A 27,468-nucleotide genomic window follows, 5' to 3' on the forward strand; every position below is an offset into this window, starting at 1 on the left:
CACCAGCGCCACAATTACCACTACCATCACCTTGACAAGCACCACCCCCACCACCATCAACGCGATCACCACCAGCGCCACAATTACCACTACCATCACCTTGACAAGCACACAATCACCTCCATCACCACGATCACCACCAGTGCCACAATTACACTACCATCACCTTGACAAGCACCACCCCCACCACCATCACCACCAGTGCCACAATTACCACTACCATCACCTTGACAAGCACCACCCCCACCACCATCACCTTCAGTGCCACAATTACCACTACCATCACCTTGACATACACCACCCCCCACTACCATACCACGATCACCACCAGCGTCACAATTACCACTACCATCACCTTGACAAGCACCACCACCACCACTATCACCACCAGCACCACAATTACCACTACAATCACCTTGACAAGCACCACCCCCACCACCATCACCACCAGCGCCACAATTACCACTACCATCACCTTGACAAGCACCACCCCCACCACCAGTGCCACAATTACCACTACCATCACCTTGACAAGCACCACCCCCCACCACCATCACCACCAGTGCCACAATTACCACTACCATCACCTTGACAAACACCACCCCCCACTACCATACCACGATCACCACCAGCGTCACAATTACCACTACCATCACCTTGACAAGCACCCCCCACCACTATCACCATGATCACCACCAGCGCCACAATTACCACTACCATCACCTTGACAAGCACCACCCCCACCACCATCAACGCGATCACCACCAGCGCCACAATTACCACTACCATCACCTTGACAAGCACACAATCACCTCCATCACCACGATCACCACCAGTGCCACAATTACACTACCATCACCTTGACAAGCACCACCCCCACCACCATCACCACCAGTGCCACAATTACCACTACCATCACCTTGACAAGCACCACCCCCCACCACCATCACCACCAGTGCCACAATTACCACTACCATCACCTTGACATACACCACCCCCACTACCATACCACGATCACCACCAGCGTCACAATTACCACTACCATCACCTTGACAAGCACCACCACCACCACTATCACCACCAGCACCACAATTACCACTACTATCACCTTGTCAAGCACCACCCCCCACCACCATCACCACAAGCGCCAGTACCATGAGACTGAGACAGAGGGAGCGAGCAAGGGAGAGAGAGAGAGAGCGCAAGACAGACACTGAGAGAGAGAGGGAGTGAGCGAGAGAGAGAGCAAGACAGATAGACTGAGAGAGAGAGGGAGTGAGCGAGAGAGAGCGCAAGACAGACACTGAGAGAGAGTGAGGGAGAGAGAGACCAGGACAGACAGACTGAGAGAGCGAGAGAGGGAGTGAGCAAGAGAGAGAGAGCAAGACAGACAGACTGAGAGGGAGGGAGAGAGAGAGAGAGGCGTATACGGATCGCTGTTTGTTTTCCTCTTCAGCTCTCGACCCGAGAGGAGACGCGCGACGCGCTTGGACATGACACTAGCTGCTGGCCTATAATCGCGTTTTTGTGATTTTTTTTCCCGGTTCATGTGTCCGGAAAAACTGGATTGTTTTTGAATGTGTGTGTTTTTTTAAATAGATATTTTTTAATGCGGAAAGACGCCATACGCGTTTCGCGGTCGAACACGAGCAGCCAGCGACGACGCAACGTAAAGTGAACACGGCGGTGAAGAAGGAATAAAATCCCGTTTCCATGGACAACACGTCCATAATAACCCAAGTTGCAAATCCCAAGGAGGAGGAAATCCTTTCTTCGAGTCAAGAGAAAGGTGAACATGGAGATATATTATATAGATCGTTTTTCCCGCCTGCGTGTTATTGACAGCATCTTGGGTCGCTGGACGCGAAATTCACAATAAAACATCGAGGCTAATATTGCAATCAAGTGTAAGGTTATATTTGTAAGGTTATATTTGGGATACCTTGCTGCTTACAGACTAACCATGCTGATATCGCGTCGCTATCATAAGATATTTATCATTGATTACGCTGCAGTCGGCATCGCGGATTCAGCAGCGGGACAGCAGAGTAATTCCTGGGCTCGTATTACCGGCCACCTCGGGGTAAAAGAGTAGTGGAGTAGTGGAGGCTGCACCATGTAAACAAGGGAGTCGACTGCAGCTCATGCTGATTATCTGTTTGCACGAAAAATGTGTGTATGTATGTGTGTGTGTGTGTGTGTGTGTGTATATGACACCTGATTGGGGGAAAGTGTGTGCTTCTGAAAGGAATGGGCTCAGGTCGACCAGCTTTTCGTCCATTGTGGTGCAATGGTGGTACATGTGGAAACGCATGTGGACACCAGGCACCTGTGTGGTCCTGCATGACCGGGACTGTGTGGATGCTGCAGGTGCTTCCCCTCTTTTCTTCTATATTAAGTAAATGTAATTTTTTTTTTTCATGTCAGAAGTGTTGACGAATCACGTATGGCACCATGCAGAATGTACTGTCAGCAATACAGACATTCATACAGCGAAATAAAGGTGCACACAGGGTACAATATTAAACCTGTTCCTTTCAGTTGATTGTACCTCAAAAAGTACAGGACAGGTCCTTTGTGACACCACGTTGTACCTTTAGAGGTACATGATTTGGGAAAGTACATAGTTGTACCCATGAACCTGCACCACATGAAAATGATCCCAACCAACCCAATGTACTGACAAAAATGCTTGTAAATTGCTAGATTTCAGCTGTACAATGGTGATAAAATGGCTAGTGGATCTGACCAATTTTTCCAAAAGTGGCTGATGTTCATGTTTGTAAAAGTAAGTTTTTCACAGCAGCATAACACAACAAAGGACAAAAGGAATGTACATGTACACAAAATACATCAATGATGGAAAAAAAGACAGAGAGACAGCTCAGTGGACTGTGAGTTGAAGGTTGCCGGTTCGAGCCCAGCCTCCCCACGTCTGTAAATATAATTTTAATTTACAGTCATGACAGGTACACAGTTGTGCCTTAAATGGTACAGACGACTAAGGTACAAAAAAGTACCTGTGAGGACAGGTACATTATTGTTATTCAGAAGGGTGCTGCCCAAGCGACAAGCAAGTGATTGATTGTCATTGTGATACACGGTTACACAACGAAAAGTGTCCTCTGCTTTGAACCATCACCCTTAGTGAGCAGTGGGCAGCCATGACAGGCGCCCGTGGAGCAGTGTGTGAGCAGGATGGTGCTTTGCTCTGTGGCTCCTCAGTGGCGGACCACGAGGTGACCGGCAACCTTCTGATTATGGGGCCGCTTCCTTAACTGCTAGGCCACCACATTTGTACCCATATAGGTACACAGTGGTGCTTCCATTTGTCTGTGTGCATGCTCACACATACAGATGCTTAAATACCCACAGACATAACAGGCTAATAGCGGTAATATTTCCAGCTATAATATGTAAATTCCGCTTGCATGTCCTTTTCCTGCACCGCTGCACACGTGAGTTTAAAAAACCGGTGTTTAACTGTGCCGTTGCACGAGGCTGCAGGTGTGTGCCTAAAGTCGCACAGATGACCCACTTTTTTTTCTACCTTTGTCGCCCTCCGCTGTAAGAAGCACGGGCGTCTGCTGCTGTTGGATTTCATTCATATTTAAAATTGTGGCTATTATGTTAAAATCGCACAAAGTGCTAAATCATGTCTCCGAAACCAGGCCTCTGTTTATCCAACGCTGGCACAATGAGCCCGAACCTGCGCCGAGGCCGCGGCAATTACGGGGGAAGAAAAGCCCTCCGGACCCTTTAAGCAGATAAATTGAGATAATGAAGTGCCTGCGAAAGTTTTCATGAGCCTGCCTGAGTTGAATCCCGGTAATTCGTGTGACGTTCCGGCGTGGAACTTGTCGATGTCGGTTACTGGTAGACCTGGCAGGGATTCCCGCGTAGTCCAGGGGTATCGGTGATGGGCTCTGGGGCTGGAGGAATTTGGCGGAAAAAAAGCCTAATTCACCGGTCTGCTCCCTCATGGAGGATAGCCTCCTCCAACACGCTGGCCTTGGAATGACGCCACACGCACTGAATATTTCAAAGCCCGTCCAGGTTATTTTCAGAGCCCTATCGGTTTCATTGCGAGCAAAAGAGCGACTAATCGGCCGGAGACATTTCTGAAAGTGTGGCAGTCGTTGTGAATTATTAATGGCTTTTGACGTATGCATGAAGAAGGATGCAGATGATACAAAACGAGCATTCGTTTACGAGCACAAAATGTCCAAAAAAAAAAAAAATGCAATGGAAGCCTGATGCTTCCAGCAACGCTCTCTCCGTCTCATTCGGTTCTTAAATTACTTACTAGGCTTCATAACTAATGAAATATAATCCCTTTCAAATACACTGTCTCCATGCCGGGGGGCTCGGACCTAGAACATTTCACAGTTATTTTTAATGCTCGTTCATAAAGGCCTTCAGTAGGGGGGAAAGAGAAAGCCTCGCATCCTTTTGGGTTCTCGAAAAAAGCACACATAGAGACGCTCTGTGGGCACTGTAGCGGCGTGGCAGGTCGGCGTGGCCTGCGGGAGTGTTTACCCTGCAGCCCGGCGGCGAGGGCTTTGCTCGAAGAACTTTTAAGTCGGACAGGTATCATTGGATGAGCGCTTTACCTTAATAAGATTAGTGTCTGTCTGGCCGAGGATGTTTATCCACTCACGGCGCGCGCTGACAGACAATTAACCGCTGGGTGGTTCTTCAAGGGTCTTTCTTCTGGAAGGAGTTGCAGTTTCCCTTGACAGAGACCACTTTTAATGCAATAATGCATTGCAACCAACCTCAATTTTTTTATATTTATGGGATTCATCATTCATTATCAATCAGTAGTTACAGGGACAGTCCTCCTGGAGACACTCAGAATCTTGCTCGGGGACACAATGGTAGTAAGTGGGGTTTGAACCTGTGCCTGTGGTGCTTGAAATTACTCAGCTACTTCCGCCCTTATACTGCTGTGGATTAGAAGACATATTTTCATAGCTTTCCATTTGCCTTATGTAATTTTCCCTCTCACGACAGAACTGTGTAAAAAGCGTCATAGCCCTCATCCCCCAACAGGTAATGGGCTCTTTAACCAGCATCACATGTAGAGAGGGAAGTGAAAGTGAAATGATTGTCATTGTGAAACGCAGCACACAGTGCACACAACAAAATTTGTCCTCTGCATTTAACCCATCACCCTTGGTGAGCAGTGGGCAGCCATGACAGGCGCCCGGGGAGCAGTGTGCGGGGACGGTGCTTTGCTCAGTGGCACCTTAACACATAGAGACGCTCTGAGACATAACCTTCTCATTACGGGCCCGTTTTCTCACGCTCAAGGCCAACCACTGCCTGTAGCATACGCAGTCAATTTCACAATTGTCACTGCAGATGGCAAAAAGTGTATGTGTCTGCAGAATTGTGGGAACATGTGAAATGCACAAAATCTTATATTGTGTCATACACACTATGCCCCGATATTTTTTTACCCTAATGGCTTTAAATCAAACGAACCATGCAGATAACAATAAGCGTATGTGCAGCCTACAGTTCTCCAGGCAGTTCTTCTCTACAGTGAAATTTAATGACATTAACATACTACGTCACAGGCCATGGCGATGAGTGATTCTAGATTTCACAGACATGCAGTAATGCAATAATTCTGGGTTATGCCGGCTTGTATATTTATAGGTCAATGGTGAAACCATTGCATATGCAACAGTGTAAAAACGTGATGATAATTCAGGTACTTGCCGTGTTTTGACTGCTCCAGTTATCATGATCAATACGTGTATGTACCATGTGAACAATGTTTTATGGTTGTACTCGTGGCAGAACATGTTTCATCTGGCCACTGGCTGTTGGTTGAGAACCTCAAGCCTAAACGACTGTGCTGAGGACGTGTTTAATTTTTTTGGTTATGCATCCATGTTTATTCTAGACCTCTATTATCATTTTTTTTTTAAACTCCATTACTGGAGTAAAATGGGGAACAATCTAGCCCACGACAGTGATGTGATCCCAGTATTCCACATGGCCCGAGCATGCCCGAAATGCATAACATAAGACTGGGATTGTTCGCTTGGCATTTACATAACTGCACTATTACGTAAGCTTACCTCAAGTGCACTGATTGCATTAGGTTTCCCAACAAACCCTTAATCCTCAGTCTCACTGCAAGCTAAAGAAAAAAGAAAATGCTGATTCCCATCATGGCCACAATTCCTTATATTGTGTTTAATTATCAGCAGTTATTATTACTGTCTTTAGTCTTATAGAGGGCACCAAATGGCTCATCAGGTTGTCTTGTCTGTCCCTGTTCAAGATGCACAAGTGTGATGTTTGGAAGGAAGAAGTGTGATGTTTGCCCTGTGTTCATTCATGCCAAGGGGAAAAAAAACATCCCGACAGAGGCAGTGATGGCCAGCGTGAATAGGGTAAGGAAACTGACCCGTAATCAGAACTGGGCAGCTCACAAAGGGTGATGGTTAAAAGCAGAGGACACATTTTGTTGCGGCACCGTGTGCTGTGCTGCAGTGTTTCACGATGACAATCACTTCACTTTCACTTTCTTTCTTCCCCCTTTGGCACGGTGTAATTTATTAATGTGGGCAAGTATCCTCGAGTGTCACCCCCTCCCACCCCCAGCCTTTGAGTGGTGAGTGTTAAGGATGACTATTAGAGGTGTGAACCTTCACTGGTCTCACGATTCGATTCGATTACGATTATCAGTGCCTCGATATCGCGATGCATCCCAGACATTTTCTACATGGTACGCCTGTGTGGACGCTCTCACAGGCATCACAGGGAGACATTTTAAACAGTATTCTTTACAGAATTAATTTTTTTTTTTCAAATTCAACTGAATTAAACTAAACATCCCATCTCACACGACTATTATTTACGACTTTTGAGACTGTGTGTACAGTTAAAGCGCGGCGCGGTCAGCGCGAAAAATCTGCGTGTTTTCCTAAATGTCGTGTCGTAGATCTCTGGACACTCAGAGGAGGGTCCGTTTCTCCTCCGTTCCCGCTTCGTGTGTGCGCGTTTCGAAGTGGCAGAAAGAAAACACGGCCGCTGGGGTTCTGTTTGTCGCGCGAGAATCTGTCACCGCCGGGTGCCGTGCAGCTTTAACATTCCGATTTGGAGCGGCGGCGTGCTCTGTAGATCAGGCCGCCACAGTCACTACCGGCACTACTTTTTTTAACCAGAACCTTTATGCCGCCGCCAGAAAATCAACAAGCAACGTCATTATGATGTGATCGATTATGTCCTGCACTGCATCGATGCAATGTCTGCACCGCGATGCATCGATTATACGATTAATTTCAACACCCCTAATGACTATGGCTGCGGTTTAGGAGAAAGTGGTTTTAATCTGATGGAATTTTTATTGCAAAATGGATAAAAATGTAAGAACCATATTCAATGTTGCTTCGCAGGTGTTCCTTATTCACTGGTAGTGGCCAACCAAAAAAAAATGTAGAATTCACCTTGTAATGGGGGCAGGTTTGGTGCCCTGTGGATGCAGCTTTGAGGCAGAGGCCAGGGCCCAATGGGAGCCATACAAGGAACTTGTTTTATTGAATGATAATTTTTTTAAATGAAATGTTCATTTGATTTGCAATTCTTGGCCACCGTTGTCATCTCTTCGTTGATGCGAAAATGGATGCTGAGGAGGTGAAATGCAGACTAGCCTTTGGAGATTCTGTTTTAAACCCGCTCATTTCACATTTTCTTTTCCCTCTTAGTCTGCCGCTCCAGGCGTGCTTTTAAAAAGCTGAACTTGTTGGGTTGGGTCAGACTCTGTCGGGCTGGGGCTTGGTCAAACCTAACTTTTTAGACACGATTACAGTTCTAATACAAGGTACCTCGCCAGGCGAGGTTGACCTCTGTGTGAAGGACGCTCGGAGACGAGGCAAACTGAGATGTGGGATGCATGATGGATCATCAAGCACGCTGGGCACACTTCCCAAAGGCAGCGTGAGGGAGTGTCGGCGATGTGGTTCACTGCCATACCAGTGAGTCGGACTCTTTGTGGTTCAAAATATCCGTAGGCCGTCTTTTTTTGTATTCATTTGGCGTGTGCAGAAGTTAAAGTGTAATCTTTGTTACACCAGACCGTAAACACACGTTTAGTCGCTGTGGAAAACACGGCGCACAGTATTCACATCACCCTTTTACTGAATTCATATGGAGGGGCGAGAACAATTTGCGCAAAATGAAAATGTACGTTTCCAAATGAGAGCTCTTGGTCAGCTTTTGCCAATCCATTTCTTGAGATGTGTTCAATCATTTTTTCACTTGGCTTTTTGGAACTGCACTGTGCAAGAAGTCCCTTAGTTGTCTTGTGGCTCGGTCATAATTAAAAATGTTGAATAATTTCCACTGTCTTCTCATGACAGAACGTTGTTTTGGATACCCAGCAAACCGCTCAGGGGCTTGAGCTCATGTAGTGTGTCACTCCCCTGTCACCTGTCAGTCATGCAATATGAGCCCTAAATGACATAAGCAGAAAGTCAGAAAGTTGCGTAGTCAGAACATAGCACATCCCACTGCAGAAATCATGCATAATAATTCCTCACTTCATGCAAATGGAGTCGTTGTGTCATGGGAGGGCTTGAGAGGCGCATGTGCAGACATGGAGGACCCTTGAGAATGGGAACGACTGGAGCCGGCATTTGCCATGCACAGAGAGGGGACGCACAGAGAGGGGACGAATTGGAGCAGGAGGAGGGAAGCGTGGATGAGGAAGATGAGGCCGCCTCCTGCGGTGGCACGGTGGTGAAACCGAAGCGGTCTTCTCTGTGGCTGTGAGGCGCTGCGTGGGGGCGTTCGAACTCAGCGTCTTCAGAAATGGGCCGGTACCAGCAGGATCCAGCAAGCGATGGGAGACGCCAAACGCGGCGTCAGGGGGTGGGCGTATGGTCGGTGTCGTCGGGATCAATAACAGGAGCAGGTGAGGTGACTCAACAAGGCAAAAATCAATGCAGACTAGAGACAAAAAGGGCAGGCGGCGAAAAAAACGGGCCGAACCACAAAGTACGAACGAGCGAAAAACAACATGGCGGCCGAACATCTATACATTCAGTTCTTTCTGTTCCTTTCCCAGAAAGCTTGGGCTGTGCCCGCAGAACGCCTAGGATCACAAATGATTAATATTTTGCGAAGTGCACCTTTAACAAGCCTGCCCCAGCACCCGGGAATTACCCCGCTGTAATCTTATTTCACAGCGTTGCGTAAGTTTCAAGCGGATTATGGCGTGAAATTCATAACGCCTAATGGCTGTATTTTTTGATGGCATTATTAGGCCCCGGGCCGCGCTCTTTGTAAGTCTAAATTCACTGAGACTTCAGTAACCGTGTTTACCATGGTAATGGCATGGCGGTCTCAAGGGCATGTCATTGCCATGGCAACGTCACCGTCTGCCTTCCCAGGCCTCCGTCTCTGCACACGGCTCGTAAACTGTGTTTAACGGCGATGTTTAGCACGGACGCATGCCTCCCACAGGCTGAGATTAATTGAGCGTCTGGCGGACGGCAGATCAATACAAATCAATATGTTTGTGTGTGTGTGTGTGTGTGTGTGTGTTTGTGTGTTCGGGTTTGCGACACCAGAGCTACCAAAACCCAAGAACGGGAACCAAGGCATCTTGTAATTAGTGGCTGCGCATGGAACAGCACCACCCTCAGCTTGCATTTCATCCCAAAACACGTACAGCACAGCTTGCCATTGCTAAGCATTAGTGTGTGTGTGTGTGTGTGTGTGTGTTGTGTGTAGGAGACGTGGAGGGAGAGAGATATTCTAGAAAGAGGGGAAGCCTCCATGTGGAGGATTCTTTCCTTTTTTATCTTCAGAGTTCAGGGTGAACTGTGTTTAATAGTCAGCGTGTCTCTGTGGAGAAAGTCTAAGTGGGACAGAAGATCTGTGTGTGTGTGTGTGTGTGTGTGTGTGTGTGTGTGTGTGAATGATATAGCAAGTCAGCTTTGTGCACCAAAGGCCCGCTTTTTCACCTCTCCACCACCTTTGTTAGCACAGTGATTTATTCAGAATGGAAAATTCCGGCATGTGGCTGAAGGGGTGAGACCGCAACACGCTGGCTGCGCGCAGAAAGGACCCTGACGCCACCGCGGGTGGAACCTGAAAGGGACGCTGATTGTATGTGGCAGTGGGAATCTTCTCTCCCAGGCTCCTTCTCCAGCTCTCCAGCTTCCTCAGCCACAGCCTCAGTGTCAGCTGCCTTTGAAAAACACTTTTCTATGGGAAAGAACGGGAAAAAAAATCCCTCCGCCTTCCAAAACAACGTGGGCCGCGTTACATAACGGCCAGATTTGAATGCTCGTCCCCTCCCGCCTTCCACATTCCTTTCATTATTTTAGCCTGTCAGTTCCTTCATCTCGGGAGGCAGGTTGAGCGGCAGTAACTTGGCCCCGGGGCCCGCAAGACGCTCAGAGGTTGTGGCGGTGAAGAGAAGTGGCACGGGAGATCTGCTCGAGACGAGGGGAAACGCTGTCAGCAGACGGCCATTTCCGGGGATGGAAGCCTGAAAAACAGCACTTACATAACAGGGAGTAGGGGCGTTCGAAAATAACCATGCCGCAATACATGGCAATATTTTACGTGGTGATATTGTATCCATACAGGGACTTCATATCGATATTTGCTGTCCACTAGTCCACTAGTTCAGTGTGTTAAAATGCAAAGACTATGCAGTTGAAATTCAGTTCTATGTTATGTTGGTTTGGCTGAATTATTCATTTAATATGATCCAGCATCTTGTATATCAGCTCTGTTTTTACATTTTCAGTGAACTGCAGAATATCGCAATATGCACAGTATCACAATATATTGATATAATCATAATCGTTTCGTGACTCGTGTCGTGATACGTATCGTGAGATTATGCACACCCCTAACAAGGAGTACCTGTCAGATTTTCATGTCGACTTGTCACCCCAGACAGAACATGTGACATTAAACTGGAAAACAGGGCCCGGGTTGCCAAACATCCTGGAATGTGCTTGTCTGGAATGTTTTTTCATTTTGTAGTGCAAAATCACTTCGAGACCTTGATGTCGCTCATAATAGTAAAGCCCTACTCAACATTTAAGATACAAGATTGAGTCGTAAATGCGTAACATGCAGGAAGATAAGATGATCCTTTAATAGTCCCACAAGTAGGAAGTTTACATTGTCATAGCATGAAGTGGATAGTACAAGATAAGAGCACAGACACTATTTAGACTGTATAGTATAAAAGTTCACTGTACAAATAAACAAATAAATAGTCATAGAATAGCAAATGTGAGTTAAAAAAAAAAAATCAGTATGTACATTAAATATATATTTGTGAGATTTTACATTTTACAGAAGTGTAACCCTGATCACAGCAAAAATAAAGAAACCTGAGTCATATATCTATATAAACTATGAATAAACATATAGACACTCACACACACATATACATAGGACAATTTTACACACTGAAACTGCTTAAGGGGAGGTACAGAGAAAAAATTAAGGAAACTTTTGTTTTTATCTAATATTAATAATGTGTCCATTATTTTGTAAGACAGTGCCTTAAAATAATTTTAAACTTTCTATGCAACAGGATGTGTCGGAAGTTTTGGAAAAGACGCTTTATGATGACTGTAGGCAGCAGCATGACATTAGTCCATATTTTAGTCCCAATTAAATAGCTGGCGAAAAAGACAAGGAGGGTTGAATGTGAAATATCTGCCCTATATGCTCTATATGCAAAAATAACTATGGTGTGTCATGAATTTAGAAAACTGAAGAACAAATAGTAAAAAAAAAATGTTGTAAGATCCTTGTAAATGATTTTCAGGCCTCAGACATCAGAGCTAGTGACCTCGCAGGCATCCAGACGGGGAGTCCCCTGATTTACAGTGCTGTGAAAACCAGCGATTTCAAGGTCGCCCGGCAGGGACGTGCATTACCTCACAGCTCCAGACAATTCAGGGAGTGTTGGGATATGTGTAAAAAAATGAGCTCATTTCGGACCACAGCTCCTCCGGTAATTCCTCCTCCATTGTAATTATCTGTAATTAACTGTTATTAAAGTGATGATTGTCATGTACGTCTACCTGGTTTGCCGTTATATAAAAAGTACATACGCCTGTTGTTTGTCTCCATGAAAGAATTCCATCTTTAAAATATAATCTCTCTCTCCAATGCATATTTTTTGGGGGAATAGTCAAAACTATGCCTCCTTGTAAGACGCGGTTTGAGAGTTAAGGGTAATTAAGGGTAAAAACCAGGTTACAAGGGCTTCCTGGGCTCCATCCTGGGCACGCAGCACAGCCACACATTATTATCTTTTCCTGTCAGGAATGTGGGGAATTTCCTGCCTTTCCTCAGCTTCCGGACCCCTTCAGAAGGCCTGCCTATGCGCGTGACTGCACCTCGCGGGGACTTTTAAGGTGCCTTGCCTTGGTCACCTACGGTGACGGTGCTGTTGTTAACAACATCGGATACTTCGCCTTGCCCTCGGCAGAAACAGTTTGGAAGCTTCCTCGTGGCTCTTGTTGCTCCGTAGTGCTCTGCTTAATGGCTGTTTGCTCAGCAAGTGTTTGAGCGGAATGGAAAATGTTGCACATTTACCAGAGGGGTGCAAAAGCCTGGACAGGACCAGGACAACATTGCCATGCAAGCTGTCTCCAGCTGCATTCCTGCGGTCAGGAAAAGAATATGTCTTCAGTGTGTTTGTGTGTGTGTGTGTGTGTGTGTGGGATTGGCAGTGCTGAACAGTCAGCTATGTTGTTTGTGGCAGGAAGAGTGAGCGCTGTTTGTGTTGGGTGGCGCAGTCGGAGGGAGGGAAGGGTACGGTATGAACGCTCTCGCTTCTCCTCCCACCCACCTTCAGCCTCTCAGTCCGCCTACAAAAGGCGGGCAACGTCAGACAGGGTGAACTTGGAGAGGTGGGGCAAGGGCGTGGCTTTAAGGGTGTCACGTTGGCAAGCTGACGGGGGGAAGGAAGTGCAGAGGCGGGACATAATGCAAACAATGATTTATTTAAACAGAAACAACACCAGGCACGATGGCCGAAAACCAGGGGAAAAAAAGGGGAGAGCTTAAACTAGTCCGCGGCGTGTGTGGCGATTGACAGAACTCAAAACAACTTCACTCAAACAGTTGCGAGGTCCACTAAAGAGTTCAGAAAAAAGGCCGGAGCCCATCGCCTCTTATCCGCCGTCTGGATTGGGCACAGGTGACGTCTCCAGCCGCAGCCAATGCTGACAAGGGGTCTACGGGAGCGTCATCATAGCGGAGTGACATCACAGCAGGCAGCTGCAGTGAGGTCACTTTTGTGCTCTATGCTTTTGTTAATATTTTCAAAAAGCTGTTTGAGAGAAATGTGCTCTGAGCCGGACGGCCTCTTCATTACCAGGGATTGCGCCGTTTTGGTCAGAGAAGAATGAGCTGGTGGGCCGCCACCATCATTGTGTGGCTGTGCCGATTTGCGTATCAGCGAAGTCGAGGTAATTATATTTTAGTAGGGAATGCCCTGCTCGGAACGTGTCTCTGTACTGGAATCAAATGTGTTAAAACGAAACGGCCTTAATGGAGGCTTGTGCTTCACATACACTAAAGGCTCTAATGAGACATCTAATCACCTAGTAAACTCACACGTGCCTTGCCTCTGATGGCCTTTGCCTGACAGCAAGCTGAAGGACACTCCTGACCCCTGCTGCCTTTCACCATAAGGTATCATGGAATTTGTGGGACATGTAAGGTGTATGAAACGAGCAGAGCGATGTCCTGTAGAAATTATTGCAAAAAAGCATTGATCTAAGTCGATCCGAGATGATCTCTCCCTTGATCTTTCCCCTTAGTGGTTGCGCACACACAGAAATCACCCAGTTTGGCCTGAGCGAGAACCAGAACTTGCTATCACCCGTAGGTACGACTCCCAGTCGTTCAAGTCCTGCTACTCTTATCAGCCCTATTACAACTGGATCAGTTCACCGAAACTATTTGTCTTTGGACTATGGAAGGAAAGTGAAAAACCTGTGGACTCGATCCCAGGACTTGATCCCAGAGAGGTCCTAGTGGGTAACATGCTCGCCTATGAAGCAGAAGGTCACAAAGTCGCAGGTTCAAAGCCCACTTGCTAATTTGTGTCCCTGAGCGAGGGTGTCTCCAGGGAAACTGTCCCTGTTATTCCTGATGATTGTGTCTTTTTACTAGCTGCATCATTTTGAATAACGTTTTTTTTTTTTTAACTCAAAGTAGCTGCGCTGTTTGTTGCAGCCCTTGCAACTCTGAAGCAGAGCTGTGACCAGCAGGGTGTGTATTAGCAGTGATTGTAGCCCACTTCTTAATCCCCCGTTGTGCTTTAGCGGGGTCCTGTAAGCAGCTCCACTCAGCTGGTCAGCAGACTGCTTAACGTCGGCGGCCACCGCCCGCCCGCCTATCGCTTTAACGCTCACAGCGTGTGCTGATGTATTTCCTCGTAGCTCTAATCTGACATTTGCCCTGTGCAATTACCCTAATGCTGGCCTGCCAAGATTTCAAGATCTTGCCCTGCTGGCCGGAGGTGGCGCGTGTCTCGGAAAACCTTGTTTCTTAACTTTGACAGTGTGTTGGGGAACCCGTATGATGCATGCAGAAGACAGATTGTAATATTTGGTGGTATTTGTGTGAAAAAAAAACATCTTGCGGTGCTTGCAGACACAGGTGCCAGGGGGGCTTAGGGTTCTCTGCCTTAACCTCTTTGTAATTTTCTAGGAAACCGCGCAGTGTTCCCGGGACACAGTGTTCCTGCTGTGCAATTTTTGGGAATAACACCACGTTCCCGCAATGCCTCGCTCTCGCAGCAGAACAAGAACGATGTCTGTTGACGAGCACGCATGCCATTTATCATGCAATACATGAACGGCATTTATCAGACCACCAAAGAGACAGTGGCACATCCGTTCACATAAAGAGAGCGATAAGATGGTGATCCCTTCAGCCATGACCTTGGACATTCGCTCTAACTGAGCAACTAAGGTTAATAAGCTTGAAAAGACAGAAAAAAAAACCCCAACTAGATTTGCAATATAGTGGTTAGGGTTTTTTGGCACAGAGGCAGTCTTTGGCACAAGTGCTGATCAAGAATTCTGCTGGTATGCAAGCCGGTGAGTCCCTACGTTCCAGACGTATCCTTTTCTTCTGCCTGTGTGAGGGAAGAGGTGTAGAGGGCATCACCAGCCATGCCCTCGGCTTAGTTGTATTTAAGTGTCTGGTTTTCTCCCCCACGCCTGTACGGGAAGGCGCCTGCTGGCCTGCAGCAAAATAAAACTCAAGGTTGTTTCGCCAAGAGCGTCACTTGTTACACAAAGCTTGTGGCAGGTCGGCGGTGTCTAATAGCGAGTAACAGTACGCCCTCTCGCCGAAGAGGGAACCTGTGAATGGACGGGTGATGACGTTGCCATGGCAGCGATTCCTGTGCACAATGCTGTAGGTGTGTACCGTGCAGCGCTGATTGCACAACAGCATCGGCCTCATGGTCTGGTGGATCTGGATCGGGACCCTGGGGCGATATACGTCTTCTTTTCTCATTCCTCTTCCTCTCTTTTTCTTTTTCTGGATCTCAGTGTCCCAGACGAACAGCAGCTTAAAGAAGCACAGGAGCAGGAGCATCTTCAGTCCCTTCTTCTGCTGCTTCCGCAACTACAATGTAGAGCCACCTGTCGCCAACAACAAGGCCTGCACCCTCCCACCACCCGCCGAGGAGAACGGCAACCCCCCAAAGGTGAGAGGCGCAAAGCCGATGGCGTCACAGGGCATGCTGGGTAAAGCGGTCCTGATGTGGGCTCAGTGGTGAACGGGCAGATTATCGGGGATGAGTGGATGGGATTTTTCATCCTGTGCTCGTTTGAGAAGAAGGGCCTGGTCAAGAGCCCTCTACTGAAATCAGATGTCATCCTACGGTCAAAAAAAAAAATCAACTACACAGCAAATAGTAAAAAAAAAAACATTCCTCCGTGGTCATGGTGCAACACAAGAGCAAAACAGAACTAAACAAAGGTAGGAGAAGAAACAGAACCCAACGTTCAGTGCAAATGGCAATGCCTACATTGTGGAGAAATGCATATAATATACAGCTATATTTCGGTATGGTCACAGGGGGACTGTCTCTGTAACTACTCATTGGAAGTCACTCTGGATAAGGGTGTCTGATGAATGCCATAAATGCACATGTGAGCACCACGGTCAGCTGGGTACAAGCCAGCCGCACAGCCAACGTCCTCCGACCCTTTGCTTGCTAGAGGGACGGTCTAAATTAAACGAATGCTTAACATTTGCAGTGTTTTTTTGAACCACGGCGAAAATTCCCTTTATGAATATGTGTACCGTCACAACCCCAACCTCAGCATTCTTCTCCGGCCCAATGGTGCATAGAATTAGAAATAGGATGGGGCTTTACGTGTGTGTTCACGTTTGATATGCTATTCATTTAAGGGTTACTGGCAGGATCTGGGTAGTAAAGGCGCGTTTATGTATCGGTGTCTGTCTGATGTGGGTTTAGGTTTATGGTGGCTAGTGTCTTTGTAGGTTTGAATGCAGTAATTAATGACAGGCCAGGGTTTATGTCTTTTTTTGTTGTTTTGTTCCTGGTTGGTTTGTGCAGTGTGCTGAAATGCAAGCCCTGTGCACACACTCCAGCTGTTCCGAACCCACTGAACTCGGAGGCTGTTTACCATCTTGGTTCATGAAATTATGGGCTTCCCTGTGTGCATTCTTACGCGTACTCCTCCCCACGCACACACGCACACACACACACACACACACACACACACACGCTTGCTCCGACTCAATCACAATTCCACACATGTATTCGCACTCAATCGTTCACACCAGTGCCACCGCTGCTCCTTTAATCCCCATGAAGTGGGCCTTGTGTGTCTTGTGTGATGGATTGCCGGTCCGCAGCTCCCCCTCCTCCGTCACACACAGACCACTGTACAGCATGAACTGGCCAGGGAGGGCGGCGCCGGGCCCACAGCCTCCACAAACACACGTCTCCGCTGCCAAAGCAGGTACAGGAACAGGCTATAAACGGAACGCTGCTGGATCGCGTTACCGATAATGTTTGCCTGCGAGCAGCTCGCACACGCAAGCGGAATTTCTGTCCGGCTTGCAGGTACACGCGGTCGCCGCTGACTGGTTTTCGGTACTCGCTAACCGAACGAGGCATACATATATATTTTATTTCATTTTTTAAAATAATGAACCTGGGGAACAGACATATTTTGGTCCCCTGGTGCCATATTAGTTCACATATTTTTAACTGTTGTGTCCAGTTAGTGCATTGTGTAAAAGATGAAAAAAAATCATTCTGTTATTACAATATTATGATCATAATTACTTGCAACCAATGAAAAATGGAATCACCATACAGAAATTGCGAGTAGATGTGCTTGTGTTTTAAGTATTGTCCTATCTCTCTCTCTCTCTCTCTCTCTCTCTCTCTCTCTGTGTCTCTGTTTTAATTTTTCAGTGTGACCAGGTCCAGGTCATCCCCATCCCTAGTGTATGTATTATCTCTTCTCATTTTGCCTGCGCTGTGTGCTGTGTCTGCATGCTTGCGGCGGCCTGCCTTGGTTTAGAGAGCGTCTTTAATCTTTCTAATCCTGCTGGCCGTTAACCAGCAGGATTCATTTTGCATTTGAGGAATTGTGCTGGAAACAGCGTACTAGTGTCACATGTATCCAGTGGACTAATTTCCCCGCGGGAGCAAGCACGAAATCGAAGTCCTCTTTTCATTAAAATGTGTTTAATTGAATTCTGCAGCCTCGTTTGGCAAGTTGTATTAAGGCCTTGCACGGCCTGGTATTAGATGAAAGCGTTACTTGACCATAAAGCCCTGATCAGATCTGATATAAGGCTATTTGCTGTAGCGCAGGATTGCTTCTCTCTTTTTTTTTTTTTCCAAAACCCGAGTTCCAGGACTTTAAATGAAATTGGTACCAGCTTCAGGTTTACACAATCTATGTATTTTTTTTTGGACTGACCTTTAAGTGAACTAGAACATACACAGTCCCTCAGCATCTGTGCCAAAGAGCCGTCGCACCGCTCTTCCCCCCTCCCGTGGTGCTGCGTGCTTCTTCTGCTCACCAGCCAAGGCGGGGAGGTATTCACCTGCAGATCGAGCAGTAGGCTCGGCCGAGTCAGAAAAGGCCTGTGGAGAGGAGGTCTGCTCCTGGTCTCCCTCCTGCTCCTACCCAGAAGCCTTCGCAGGTAGTGCAAGACCTGAAAATAGTCCGTCTGTCTCTGCCAGTTCAGCAGAACTGGATCGGAAGGGTCGCATTTAATGAAAAGGGCAACCTTCCAACATCCATGAATGCATGAAATAGTGCAGTAGTTTTAAATTGGTTTGTCAGTAAGTGTCAGCATCTGATGCCTCCTCTTGTCCTGACCATCACGCCTCTTCAATACAGTTTCATATTTAAGTGTTCATAGCATACAGATGCTCCTTACATACGCTTAACTTGCATCATTCTTCAAATAGCTCTAGGACAGGTGACCCAAACTGAAGGTTTTAGAAGCTTTACTGCTGTTAAGACGCGACAGAAAAGTTCATGCAACTTGCTGGAATGCCTGTGTGAGCATGAGTATCTGCATGGTAGTCCCGGTGTGTGCTGCCTGTGTTATTTAACATATCTCTCGCTGAGTGGAATGAATGATAATATGCATGCAGGAATGTTCTTTTTTTTTTCACATATCACAATGTGTGAACAATGAAATGTGATGAATGAGAGCCCCGGTACAACTCATAGCATTTCATAGGCCTCGATAAATCACACAGCGAGCTCACTGCCCTTGAACTTCTCCGTCCTTTACTGCATGGAGTGCTGGAAGTGCACATACAGGTGGACACACAAACAAACACACACACCAAAAACCAACTCACTCCCTCACCTTGTTGCTGACGCACACTCATTAATGTCTTTGACACCCCAGCTCTCACGTTCGAGTTTAGTGCACGGTGCTATGTGTGTGTGTGTGTGTGTGTGTGCGCACCCCCCAAGGTGAATCCATCTGGCCAATACCCGTCTGCCTCCCTCAGGCCGCCGTTGGCAGGGTCTAGCCTCGTATTAGTGTTTCTGTGTCTTCTCCCTGGCCAGTGCCAACAGCGTTATAAGGCCAGATTGTGCTTAGTCAACATGACTTGGCAGTGTGGCGGAAAATTGAGGAAAGCCGTCGGCTGGAAATTTCAGGGAGATTAAACATTTCACTCATGTAACCTGAACTTGATATCAAAAATACTTTACTGTAAACCCCAAACAGGAGTTTTTGAGTTCCTGATATAAAATCAACTTTTTTCTTTAATTAATTCTCAGCCAAAAAACAGGCTTTCAGGCTAAATCTTTAGTCAAAGCGCTCCATCCTTTTTATCTTAAGAAACCTCTTAACCTGTTAACCTTTTAATTCCTTCAGTCTCCAGCCAAATACCTCCTGCCTGAGGTCAGTATCAAGGACTACGGCAAGAACTGTGTGGTCATCGATCTTGATGAGACGCTGGTGCACAGTTCGTTTAAGGTATACACACCCACACTCACACACACCATTGTTACATAAAGCTTTTGGTTTGTAGTCTTTATTCTAATTGAATCAGAGTTTAAAATGACATTCTCATTTTTATATATTAGAATTTTGTGATGTTTGCAATATTGGTGAAAATTACTTTATTCCCAATTTAACAAATGATTTAATATCAATTGATCTAATGTTTTTTAGCAGTAATATCAATTTCCAGTGTCAGTGCTGATGCTAAAACAATATTTTCTGCTATTTGTTCAGTACAGGCCAAAAGTTTGGACACACCATCTCATTCAATGTGTTTTCTTTATTTTCATGACCATTTACATTGGTAGATTCTCACTGAAGGCATCAAAACTATGAATGAACACATGTGGAGTTATGTACTTGGTGAAATAACAGAAAACATGTTTTATATTCTATAAAACGTAAATGTTCATGAAAATAAAGAAAACACATTGAATGAGAAGGTGTGTCCAAACTTTTAGCCTGTACTGTATGTATGTATCCCAGTGTGCACCACCTGCCACAATGTCATGTTTGAGCATTAAATCTCTATCTGTGAGCTGCTGGTTCTCATTATAAATGTGGACTTTGCCACAGTTATGTTGGGTGCCTGAACTAGTGGGACTTGAAGAAGGTGTGGCAACCCTTCTGCTATTTGGGTGTAGTTATGTTACAGCGTGGTTTTTTGAACATTCCTTTAGAAAACAGCCTTTTTTCACTGTGAAATTACTGGAGTAGAGGTGCGGCGTAATCTGTTGCACACCGCGACTCGATAACGCGAGACAATGGCAGTGACTATTTTGAGACCGCGGGGATTAAAACTCCCAAATGAATGAAATCCCTTTTGAGATCATTGCGCCGTTTTACATGCCTTTAAAAAAAAAGTCCCCATGCAGGCAGCACCTCCTGAGTGACCCGAGTTACAGCCTGCGTGTCCAGGTCAACACAGTGCAAAAAAATGGAAGCATATTAAATGCCATAAATCGCACAAACTCCACAGCAACTCTGCTGTTGCTCTTTAAAAAAAAAAGAGAGGGATGTGGTCGCGGTGAAAGGGGAAAAGAGAAGAAAGAGGCCCAGAGAAAGGGGAAAGAGAGAGGGATGCATGCCATAGCGCATAAACACACACACACACACCCACACAGTCTCTCTCTTTCTTCCCATCTTGTTGTTTTTCTTCTCACAGTCAGCCTCACACACAGACACACCAGAAAAGAAAACCCGAGATCTTACCAAAGGGTGTGTCTGCATTAGGCTGTGCACTAAGATCCTGAAGTGGGAAGGCCCGCTTTTCTGTGCCGGGATTTAGGAGACAAAACAACTTAACAAGCGGGTTCTTTTTTTTTTTTTTTTAATCTGTGATTAATGAGCTGTTTGGTCTGCAGATTTGTTCAGCAGATTTGCCGTGGATATCAAATATTGGTATCAAATATTGACCAAACATAATAATCCAATATTTGAAAGTGAAGCACTTGTGAAACACTGCAGCACAGCACACGGTGCACACAGTGAAATTTGTCCTCTGCCTTTAACCCATCACCCTTGGTGAGCAGTGGGCAGCCATGACAGGCGCCCGGGGAGCAGTGTGTGGGGACGGTGCTTTGCTCAGTAGCTCCTTGGCGGTTCAGGATTTCAATCGGCAACCTTCTGATTACGGGGACGTTTCCTCACTTGCAAGCCCTCAATATGTGATTTTTTTTATGTCCCTAAAAATATTATAAACATTGAGGCAAATACTTGATATCTCAGTTCTTGCTGTTAATTGATATTAGTTTGTGATGTGTGTGTGTGTTTGTGGTGAGGTTTAGAGATGAATAGCGGCTGCTGACCAATGGAGATTAACCCGGGTCCATCTGAGCTCTTTTTTTTTGCTTTCTGCTTTCTGAAGTGATCTCTAAATACTCTGTCACTCTGTTGGCTCGCTCTCAACCTCTTTTGAATTAATTAGAAATTGAACGATTAGCCGCCTGCTCCATATGCAGCCTTATAAGCCAGCTTTTTTAAACAGAAAGGATTTGGACTTTGGCTTGAGGACCTGCACTAGAGCAGCATCATCTCCAGTACAGAAATCCAAGATGCTGGACAACATGCAGACAGCTTTCACAGAGATGGATGTCTCAGGGTGTGACAGGGTGGTTGCAGCCTAGTTGTAACCCCACTTACTACCACTGTGTCCCTGAGCAAGACACTTAACCCTGTCCCTGTAACTACTGATTGTAAGGTGCTCGGGATAAGGGCGCCTGATAAAGGCCCTAAATCTAAATGGTGTTTGCTGATGGGAGGCGTGTCACACTCTACATGGTAGCCAGAGGTCAGCTGTACCACATAAACAGTTCACACGCTCCCCCTGCTGGACATGCAGCTCCTTCAGCTTCAACACTGGTTGACGGGACCAAAAATACAGGTTCTAGATCACCTGTAAAATACAGAAAGAGCATGCAAATGCATAACAAGCATAATATGAATTCAAGTATTCAAGGGCAGTATATATTTTTTTGCCGTGTGCTGTGTTTGAATTAAGCAGAGGAGCTGCATTTAAATAAATAAAACCTTTAATTCTGAGTCTTGGTCTGGAAGTGATCAAATCTCTATGGTTGAAAGAATCTCATTATATTTAAGCAGCTGTTAAAAAAAAAAAAACGAGTGCTCAACTTTTCTCAACTCCCCCCGAAAAACAAACCCAGTCTCTTTTTTTTTTTTTAATCAGCCCCCTTTTCATTTCTGCAGCGCGAAGACATCGCAGCACCACCTGCTGAGCTCTTTCATCCCGTCTCCACTCATCTTCCTCCCTCCCTCTCAGCCTGTCTTCTCACACTGCCAGGCTTCAAAGACGACTCCAGGCCGGGCTCCCCCGTGCCTCCCCAATGAAAGGGCCCTGTTATAGGCGTCGGTGTGACGCCCCCTTGCCTCCTCAGGCAGAGACACTCGAAAGTGTCCTGCTCGGCACTGCAGTGTAACAAAACAGCGCGCGAGGGCTGAATCGGGCCTGTCCTGGGTAGTGTTGTCACGGGTAACAATGCCTGTGTACGATCACAAATTTTCTCAAGTTTCAATCTTTGGCTTGTCCTGTTAAATTAACACTGTCTGTTAATGATGCAAAGCAGACATTATGTGACGATTTTTTTATTTATGTGTTAATGAATGTAAAAACTGACCCTCGTTCTACACTAGGTGGATAGGTGACTAAATTGTCTGTAATTGTGAGTGTGTGATAAGAAGGTGTGTGTGAGTGATCTGAGCTGATTGGGAATAAGTAGTGATGGAGGGTGGGTGAGTGGGTATTAAGAAAGAGATGGGAAGGACTTTGCTAGATGATGCCAAATAATTATTAATTAATCGGCTCATTGCTAATTGTTAAAAGGCTAATGTTTATGTTTGCTCCAGTTGACATTTATTCTAACTGTTTAATACTTTTAAAGTGAGGCTTTGTTAAAAAAAAGTTTATTGTGTTACTTAATTGTATTGCCAGTTGAAGAAGGCAATAGTTGATCAATACAAATCCTAGAGTAATTATTAGTATCCAATTATTTTTGACAGCACTGGTCCTCAGGATATATATCAGAATCAGAATCATGTTTATTGGACAAGTAAGTGCAAGCACATACAAGGAATTTGATTCCAGTAGATGGTGTCTCTCAAGTACAGTATAGAAGTAAACAACAACAACAACAACAAAGTGTAAGGATGTGTATAAGTGTTATTTGTACAAGTTGTATAATATGTTTATACTGTTTATAAATATGTATACTGAATATAAATATACATATGAATGTACATAGGTCTATAAGTGTCTATAAATGAACAATGAACAGTAATAGACAATCTAAATCTTATGAACAGAAAATACAGATATTACAGAGTGTGTGTGTGTGTGTGTGTGTGTATATGAACTTAATTAATGTAATGTACGGACAGCAGAAAGGATCACCGGTGCCCCCCTGCCCTCCATCCATTGCATTCCACATTGTATACTGACACTGCTAACACATATCTAATCACTAATCAAACATTAATTAAGTAATATTAAAAATCTATTGGCTATTATAAACAACCAATTGCTATGTACTATGGGTGTCATAGAAATGGGAAGTATAGGGTGGGATCTCATTTTTGCAGAGTTCCCGTGGAATTGGTTCTGATGTGACCCACTTGTTCTGCCCCTTGTGTTTGCAGCCCATAAGTAATGCAGATTTCATCGTCCCTGTGGAGATCGATGGAACAGTTCATCAGGTACGGTGGAGTCGGCAGGCCCTCTTGTTCTCAACAGCACTTGCAAGTTAATGTCACAGATCAAAGAGGCAAAGTCTGCTACTGCTGAAAATGTCATTGTTGCCTTATTCAGAGATCAACAGCGAGGTGCCGAAGTTTGAAATTCTACTGTAAGAGAAAGTTTTTTTGTGGTGTTTTTTTCTTTTTCCCCTTGTTCCCAGATGCATTTCATCTTACAGCAAAGGTAACATGAGTGGGGCCCAAGAGATACCGCATAAATCACACAACCTGAACCGACACCGAATCATTAAAAAAAAATCTCTCTGAAATACAGATTGTCTGTCACAAAGAACCACCTTGTCCTTGACTAAGGTGACTGACACTGTCACTGCCTAAACAAACGTCCCATTTGGAGGAACTGGCTGAGCAGACACCCGTGGGAGCCCCAGTGCCACCGATTTAGAGTGCGAAGACGATCACGAAGTGGAGTTAAGACTGTTACCGGGTTCAAGTAATCCAGGATAGGCTCTGTACAGCCAAGTCGGCCTGTTCTTGGTTACTTGCACTTGGTTGCAGCAACTTGTCTTCTGGCAGACGTGCTTATATCTCTCGGTCATGTTCCTGCTTTTATGCATGCTTTCTTTTTTTTTACTTCAGGTCTATGTGCTGAAAAGACCTCATGTGGACCAGTTCCTGCAGAAGATGGGGGAGCTTTTTGAATGTGTACTTTTCACAGCCAGCTTAGCCAAGGTTGGGCTCTATATGAAGGTCACAAAGTGCTTTTACTGTGTCATTAATAAACAAGTATTCCATTATATGCTCAGCAGTTGTGAGATACACAAGCCTAAAAACATGTTCATGTAAAGAACTTTAAAAAAAAACAATGGTATACAGTATAATACCATTTGAGGCTTAATATATGAATAATATATGAATAATGGCCCTTCAAGATGAATTAAAACATTTATTACATTATATTATAAATGGCACCATATATAAACAGTATTGTTCTTTTTCTTATGACACCACTTTTTATATGTATTTTGTGATTATCGTATTTTTCTCAGTTTATGTTTTTTATGCATCTGTTATGTAAAATGAAAGATTTTGATAGCAGAAGGTGTAATGCACCTGACAGTGTTGGGTGCTCTCCTGCAGTATGCGGACCCAGTGGCCGACCTTCTGGACCAGTGGGGGGTGTTCCGGGCACGGCTCTTCAGGGAATCCTGCGTGTTCCACCGAGGGAACTACGTCAAAGACCTCAGCCGGCTGGGCCGGGAGCTCAGCAAAGTCATCATTGTGGACAACTCGCCTGCCTCCTACATCTTCCATCCTGAGAATGCTGTGAGTCTGCTGGGGAGCAGGAAGACAAAACTAACAACAATTACGTTCCTTTTAACAGATGGTTGTGGTACAAGCTTTATATACGGTACAGGAAATTGTTTCATTTATCATAAATTCTATCAAGTGGCTGCAACACAACACAGCCCCACGGTGGCACGTCGGTGCGACAGATCACAAGTGTCTTTTATTGGTATAAAGCCAGCCGAGTAAACAAGAGGATGTTCATATAATCATATGCGTCAAAAATATCTCATTCTGATCAGTAACCAATTGATTCATACTTTGTGTCATCCGTAGGTCATGTAGCAGCTTGGCCATTGGGAATTTATGAAAATCTGTGCGACAGTGTGACAGATACATTACTGATGTATAGAACCATATAATCCCAGGGAAGTAACAGCGTTTACTGTAATTGATCACTGGGGAGTTGCAGAGGATGAGAAGCGTTCTTCGGTGCCGTCCTTCTCGAGCCAGCTGGGACTTCTGGCTGAATGTTTAGTGCGGGATCCGGCTGCTGGGATCTTGTGAGCCGGGGTGGGTGTCGGTCTGTTTCTCAGACTTCTGCTCTGCGGAGGGAAAGCTTTGCGGGCTTTTGATTCGCCTCCTCATCAATTATTTACCCATGCAGGCTTCGAGCTCTTGACTGCTGATGTAACGGCGAACGTAGGAGGACGCTGCCAGAGCTCTCTCAGACGCGTCCAAGTCTCGTATCAGATCCAGAGCGCTGCTCTTCCCAGGGCTCTTTTAAATGTGTGTGGGTGGCTGTGTGTGTGTGTGTGTGTGTGTGTGTGTGTGTGTTAGTGTGTCTGTCTGGGCCCAAATGCTTTTTGGACGTTTGACAGAACGAGCATAAGATGAAGCAGTCAGACCCATAGCAAGAAATTAAATGTAGCATGATCTGAAATTGAACTGAGCTGAAGTTTGACCCCCACAAATCCTGCCGCTACCATTGTGCCCCTGAGCGACAGGCTGAACTTGGTGTTGCAAGATAAGAGCATTAATGATTATATTGCATCTGGGAGAAATCCTTCTGCAAACACGAGTGCTTGACCAGTTAATCTGGTCTCCGGCGTGAGGAGGAGCCAATAATGAGAGTGATGATGTGACGTATTTATTTTCATTCTCATTTCCGTGCCCACAGGTTCCAGTGCAGTCATGGTTCGATGACATGACAGACACCGAGCTCCTGGACCTCATACCCCTTTTTGAGGGCCTGAGCCAAGAGGAAGACATCTACAGCGTGCTTCAGAGCCTCAGGGCCAGGTAGCGCTGCGTCCTCCCAGCCCCCGCGCACACTGTAGCTCTCGCCGAGGGCCGGGCGCGTCCAGCTTCCGCCCGAGGGCGGCACCTTGCACTCCGGGCGCAAGGACGGAGTCCTGCATACGTCCGCCCAACCACAGACCCAGTGCCAATGGGACACACTGGCAAGGAAATATGTACATATGTTTCTAACAGAGTTTCATCTGGAGAGACCCAGGTTTTCTATCGTCTTCAGTTCAATATATATTTACCAAAATAAATAACAACAAAGAAGCAAAACTATTTTCAATGACATACTGAAGCCCACAGACTACCGGGTCTTTTTCTTCTTTCCTTGCTATGCAGGCAGTCTTTTATTCCGTCACCAGTAGTCCCAACAACTGTGATTATTTCATCCTACTGACTGAAGTGCCTTCAGACTCTTCTTTTTACCGGGATCGTTTTATGAGGAGAGTAACTTTTTTATGCTGCGTACTTACAGAGAACTGGGGGTGGAAAATCCCAACAACTTCTATTGTGTAAAGCGTCAGGAGAAATATCTTTATTTTGGAGCTTATTTATTAAAAGGACTTGAAAGAGCGATCAACACAGGTATCCTTCTATCAAAATTCCATTCATGGATAAAGGCTCGTGCTGTTATAGTTCTTCTATTTTTCCTTGATTTGGAAGTTACAGTTATGGCATAATGCATTGCACATGGCCTAATCGCAGTTTGTTTGTTAATGTACCATGATAATAATAATAATAATAATAATAAAAAATTTTGTTATGTATGTGAATCAAGACCAATCCTAGATATGGCAATTTGGCACTATTATACAAAGCAATCAGTTGAAAAATGATTCCAATCTTGTAGCAATTAAACCGTTTTGGCCACATTTAGGTATGACCTGTTCTAAAAAAAATACATTGCAAGTATATGAAAGTGGTATATTTGAAATCTCAGATATGTGACATCATTAAAGCTGTATGTTTGTCTTCTGTGTATATGTGTTATTTTGTAAATGTCATCATTTTGTCATCAAAAATCACTAGTTTTTTCACTCGTTTTGCATTCTTGGGATAACGTTACAAAAGTAAAAGTGTGCAATAATTTTCTCTGAGAAATTGCTTTAATTACAC

At 45.4% G+C, this 27,468-nt stretch overlaps 1 protein-coding gene across 2 annotated transcripts; it reads left to right on the forward strand.

The window, feature by feature from the left end:
* Positions 1 to 1,356: 1,356 nt before the first annotated feature.
* On the forward strand, positions 1,357 to 27,327 carry ctdspla (CTD (carboxy-terminal domain, RNA polymerase II, polypeptide A) small phosphatase-like a). 2 transcript variants are annotated; one of them, XM_028967629.1, is made up of 8 exons: positions 1,360 to 1,789; positions 15,579 to 15,736; positions 17,486 to 17,518; positions 19,426 to 19,527; positions 23,707 to 23,763; positions 24,400 to 24,492; positions 24,901 to 25,086; positions 26,228 to 27,327. In XM_028967629.1, the coding sequence occupies exons 1-8, from the start codon at positions 1,714 to 1,716 to the stop codon at positions 26,351 to 26,353; spliced, it is 831 nt and encodes a 276-aa protein (XP_028823462.1). In that variant the 5' UTR covers positions 1,360 to 1,713; the 3' UTR covers positions 26,354 to 27,327. The 2 variants fall into 2 exon arrangements, with proteins under 2 accessions (XP_028823463.1, XP_028823462.1); XM_028967630.1 differs by lacking the exon at positions 17,486 to 17,518 and having other exon boundaries at positions 1,357 to 1,789.
* Positions 27,328 to 27,468: the final 141 nt, after the last annotated feature.

Source organism: Denticeps clupeoides, chromosome 2, assembly GCF_900700375.1.
Source record: "Denticeps clupeoides chromosome 2, fDenClu1.1, whole genome shotgun sequence".
Taxonomy (NCBI): domain Eukaryota; kingdom Metazoa; phylum Chordata; class Actinopteri; order Clupeiformes; family Denticipitidae; genus Denticeps; species Denticeps clupeoides.